This window comes from Limulus polyphemus, unplaced genomic scaffold (genome assembly GCF_000517525.1).
Source record: "Limulus polyphemus unplaced genomic scaffold, Limulus_polyphemus-2.1.2 Scaffold8370, whole genome shotgun sequence".
NCBI lineage: Eukaryota > Metazoa > Arthropoda > Merostomata > Xiphosura > Limulidae > Limulus > Limulus polyphemus.
Window position 1 is genome coordinate 1855 of NW_013673980.1, and position 4827 is coordinate 6681.

Genomic DNA, 4827 nt, shown 5'->3' on the forward strand with positions numbered 1-4827 from the left:
GTTCAAGGAATTGCAAAAATTAACAACTGGATAAACTTAGCTCTTATCAGCATGATTACTATTATTACAAGCAAAAGTGAACAGAAATAAATAAGTATCTAAAGGCGTAGGTGTAAAAACCAAAGGACTTGTTGTTCAGTTGAGAGTTAATAAAGAAAGTTTACTCATTTACGAGTTTTGACTCTGTACTTTTAAATAATAAAGTATACCCACTGGGAATGTCACGTCAACTTACTCGTCATGCTTGAACCAATTCATAGCTGATTAATTGATTTGACTTAGCATTTAAAAACTCTCGAGGTCATGTTGTGGAGCTGACACAGATCGCAGGTTTAGTTAAGCCTATATTTTACTTCCTGTTAAGTTTTGATTATTCACTCGTACATTAAAAGACATAATTCAGACGAGCCAACATTAAGATTACAGTCTTTACAATAAAACGAGAAGTAAATCCTCATATGTATTCCCTTGTGTCAGGAAAGCATCTACACTTTTCTATTCACTGTTTGATACACATAGTATGACCAGAACTTCAACCACAATCAAAGCATTACACAGGTGGCAGCATAAGTAAAACGGGAAACAACAGCTTCAAGTAGCAGTTAGGAAATTTTGAACCAGTTATCCGAGTAATCATGATGTCCCTAATATTTACTATAATATAATAAAACTCTGTGGAGATATTTTTTTAGCATTTCAATACTGGAGAAGAGCTCAAAATTAAACCTTATCTAGGGTTAAAAAAAAAACTATATCTATAAGGGATTAAAATATGTTAAAAAAAAAGATCTGTACAGAAATATAGATTAAATTCTTTTCTTGAAAGGCATGACAAACTTTTATAAATTGATTATTTCTACACATTTATAGTTTGGTTTCTCAAGCAACTAATAAGATTCAGTTAAAAATCTCTCTCTCTAACATTTTCATAATCTTTAGACCGGATTTAGCTAGAAAAGTCCTAAAACCTGTTACATTAAACCAAAAATTTGAAATTAGGTTTGGTAAACTCAACTGTCCAATTGGGATAAGTAAACCTTTACTGATCAGGTAAACCCTAATTTTATTGAACAGCAACTAAAATTCTTGCAAATTTCCACACTGACTGAAACGTTAAAGATAATTTTCTGAAAGTCTTTCATGCATTTATGAAAAACACTCTTAAACAGTTTATTGTACTGAAATGTTGTGAGTAAATAAAGCTCAGCAACTTAGCCTCCTACTCAAGGAGGACTAGGCCTACATGCTTCTGAAAATGAAGATACACCAAAATTGTGGAAATAACTGTTGCTAACAAAATCAAAGAAGTTTTCAACAGGGCAGAGTAAAGAAAACAAATTTCCATTCAGTTGGCCTTTAGTTATTTTTGTCACATTTTTACAGAAAGGAGCATATTTTGTAATATCTTTTCCATTGAATAAAATGCGTATAAAATAATTGGAGACAGAAGTCAGAGAAGTGTTGTTGGATTTGTAGAGTTCAAAAATAATTCTGGATACATATGGGGGAAAGATTCCATTCGCATAACCAAGGGTAGTACTGAGTGCTGCCAATGTAATATCATGGCCTGAAAACAGGATAAACCGTTCAGGCAACTTCTTGTTGATTTTATCGTGAAACAATCGTTGGAGCATGACCATGAAACCATACATCCTGAGGCGAGATTTCTTTTGATAAATAGGGTAAGTGGCAAGCTGTTTTCCTTCCCAATCTAAGTAACTAACCAGTTTCTTCAGCTTGTTTCTAGTAATACATGGAAAATTGTCATTTGTTTCACAAGGTAATTTGGCACCATGACAAAGATAACCCATTAAACTGTCAAACAATGTCCCTCCCTGAGTAATGTTGGGAGTTTTTTGACTAGGTTTAACAAATGAACTGATCTTGTGAATTAGTTCTACAACAGCCTGATGAGAGATTAGCAAGTTTCTCATCTTTTTGTTGAGCTGTCCCTGCATGTATTTCAAACCAGGGCACCTGCATAGGTTATGTTTTCCACAGAATGAAGTGTCCTCTACAGCATGGATGGTGAGTTTTTTATCTGGACTGAGAGATGGCAGAAAACCAAACATAAAAGCCAGTGCACTTTGAAAAGTTCTAGCATACATAGTACTGAAAACCAACACATTCTGAACATTCCAAGTTTGTGACAGAAGATTCCAATGCTTATTGTATAAGTTTCCAAGAAGTCTACCCAACCTTAACTCTTGCAAGGCTCCTAGCTGGGTTAGGTGACCCGACCAGCATTGTTTACTATATGGATATGGAGGAAAAGAGTGGAACTCAGCAGAAGCTCGATACCACTTTAGCTTCGAGTTCATTACATCGGTAAACTGGCCAAACAGAGGGTATTTCAATGGCTCTTTCACACCACAGTTGATTAATGACTGATTTTTAATCTTCAAAAGTGGTCCCCTGTCTCCATGTCTGACCAGCACAGCAACTAACTCTAAAGAGTAACCATCTCTTACTTGACCTGTTAACAAAAGTGAAGATGAGATTTAATATAATACCCTAAAATATTAACTTGAAAAAAAAAGTCACTTGTAACGTTAACATTTCTCAATGCCTTTTTTTCCAGTTTATCTTTTGTTGCTGTCCTTCACTACTAATATTTAATAATCATAGGGCACTTATATAATATTTTGTCTGCTTGGGACTTGTGCTGCTTGCTCAACTGACAGATCAAGATTTTGGAGCCGTAGTTAAGGCCAATTATTATCAATTCTATAATACTACAAAATTGTTATTGCAAAACAATATGAGAATTTCCAGTTGGTTACTTTCAACATAAATCAAAACAACTTCACTGACAGAGTTAATGATAGAAGCATTTTCTTGATGCTGGAGTTTTTGTTGGATTAGTGTATGATTATATTTGAAATGGTTGTTTATTATGATACATGAAGAACAACCTTGATCAAACAAATAGCCAATGTAGGAATCAACTGATACAAATAAGTTTATTTTGATAATATTTATAAATACATTTAGTTATTTAAAAAAAAAAAAGAAATTCAGAGAAAATGTATGAACTAAATTTCAGAGTGAGATGAATTTTCTTTATATGTAATTCATAAAAAGTTATATGCTTTTTTTAATATTATATACACATGTTACATCTTTTGATTAAAAAAATAACTTTGTTACTTATAACACAAAGAATGATCCTTGATCATAATCTGGTTTCCTCTTTTACATCCAGTTACTCATTCAATGTCCAAGTTATTTTATTGACCTTGAATAATCTGAATACATTTAATATCTTAAGTGTAATAACGTAATTCTTATACTTATTCCAACAACACAGAGATATATATTCACCTTCACTTCCTAATGATATCTGGTCTGGAGGATTACAGTATTCCTTTATTTCAGCAATTCTAAACAAATCTTTAAACACGGTAGGACTGTACCTCGACTGTAGTAACTTAACACCTTTTTCTTTCTTATCACTTCCTTTGGTTATGAATCGCACTAAAATAGAAAGCAAGAACTTAATTAGAGAAACTGGAAAGATTTTTACTAATAATGTTAAGATTATTGAATTTCTATTTAAGAGGTCAAGTCAAAAAGTTCATAGAGCAAGGTACTTGCAACAATTTCATCCTTAAAGTAACGATTTTACTTTTATTGTAATCTCTCTTGACTTTAATGTCCATTTGTCCCTCAAGTTGTCTATACCAACAAACACAGAAGTCTTGTGACTATTCACTGTAGCCAGCTTAAGCAAGACTGGTGTTTTCCATAAGTTTTTCATTAATGTCAAATCTCTTGCCACCAACTAAGTAAGCCTAGAGGTGTTAAAACACTAGGAGCCTGTCAGGACTATAGGGTGAGTGATTAAACTACATGAGGCCACATTCACAAACTGTGGCCTGTGCATCACAAGCTTTGTGCACAGGTGTCTTAGAGCAAAAGTATACCTTTGGTCAACATTCTTATTGTTTCCTTTATGACCTGCCTCAGTTTCCATATCAGTCTGTCCTAATATTAGCCATTGTATTTATGTGTGGGTTTGATCAGTCAGCAGTAAACTCTTGGCAGCCCAGAAGATAGAAGCCATGATCTTGTTGGTTAATGTTGACCAGATGGTAGTAATGGTTCCACTGTTTAGACTTTTGACTGGGGTCAGGATCCCAGTGGTGAATCCACATTTCATCAGCAGCAGTTACTACACAGGCAAAAAGTTAGCTTGATCCACGTTATAGATCACTAAGAACCAATGACTCTATTCCACTCACTGATATACAGATTCTGTCCACCAAAATTTTGAGCAGGCAACTCAATTCCATTCACTGATATACAGATTCTGTCCACCAAAGTTTTGGGCAGGCAACTCAATTCCTCCCACTGATATACAGATTCTGTCTACCAAAGTTTTGGGCAGGCAACTCAATTCCACTCACTGATATATAGATTCTGTCCACTAATGTTTTAGGCAGGCAACTCAATTCCACCCACTGATATATAAATTCTGTTCACCGAAGTTTTGGGCAGGCAACTCCATTCCACCCACTGATATATAGATTCCGTTCACCAAGATTTTGGGCCAGTAACCCAATTTCACCCATTACTACAGATCCTCATCACCGAGGCTTTGGGCAAGTGACTTGACAATGTGATATCTATCATTATCATCAAAGTTTTGAACATGCCCAAATTGTCATGAATGATCTTCAAAACAGTGGCAGAAGAAATAAGTTGGACATGTCAAGGCCTCCATCTGAGAAACTGTTTCTGAGATGACCCGATCTGTTTAACATCCAGACCAGGGGTCATCTATAAGGGCTACACGTTCATGTCTTGTAATTTAGAAATACAATG

The 4827-nt window shown here is 34.7% G+C and overlaps 1 protein-coding gene across 1 annotated transcript in view; it reads right to left on the minus strand.

Annotated features, from left to right (window-relative positions):
- Positions 1–369: 369 nt before the first annotated feature.
- LOC106475297 (2-phosphoxylose phosphatase 1-like) overlaps positions 370–4827 on the minus strand; it is a 5519-nt gene continuing 1061 nt past the window's right edge. Inside the window, exons 2-3 of the mRNA XM_013935989.2 lie at positions 3325–3477; positions 370–2476 (exon numbers count right to left, since the gene is read on the minus strand). Of these exons, the coding sequence (XP_013791443.1) occupies positions 1224–2476; positions 3325–3477 (1406 nt within the window). The 3' untranslated portion in view covers positions 370–1223. The remainder of the gene's footprint in view (positions 2477–3324; positions 3478–4827) is intronic.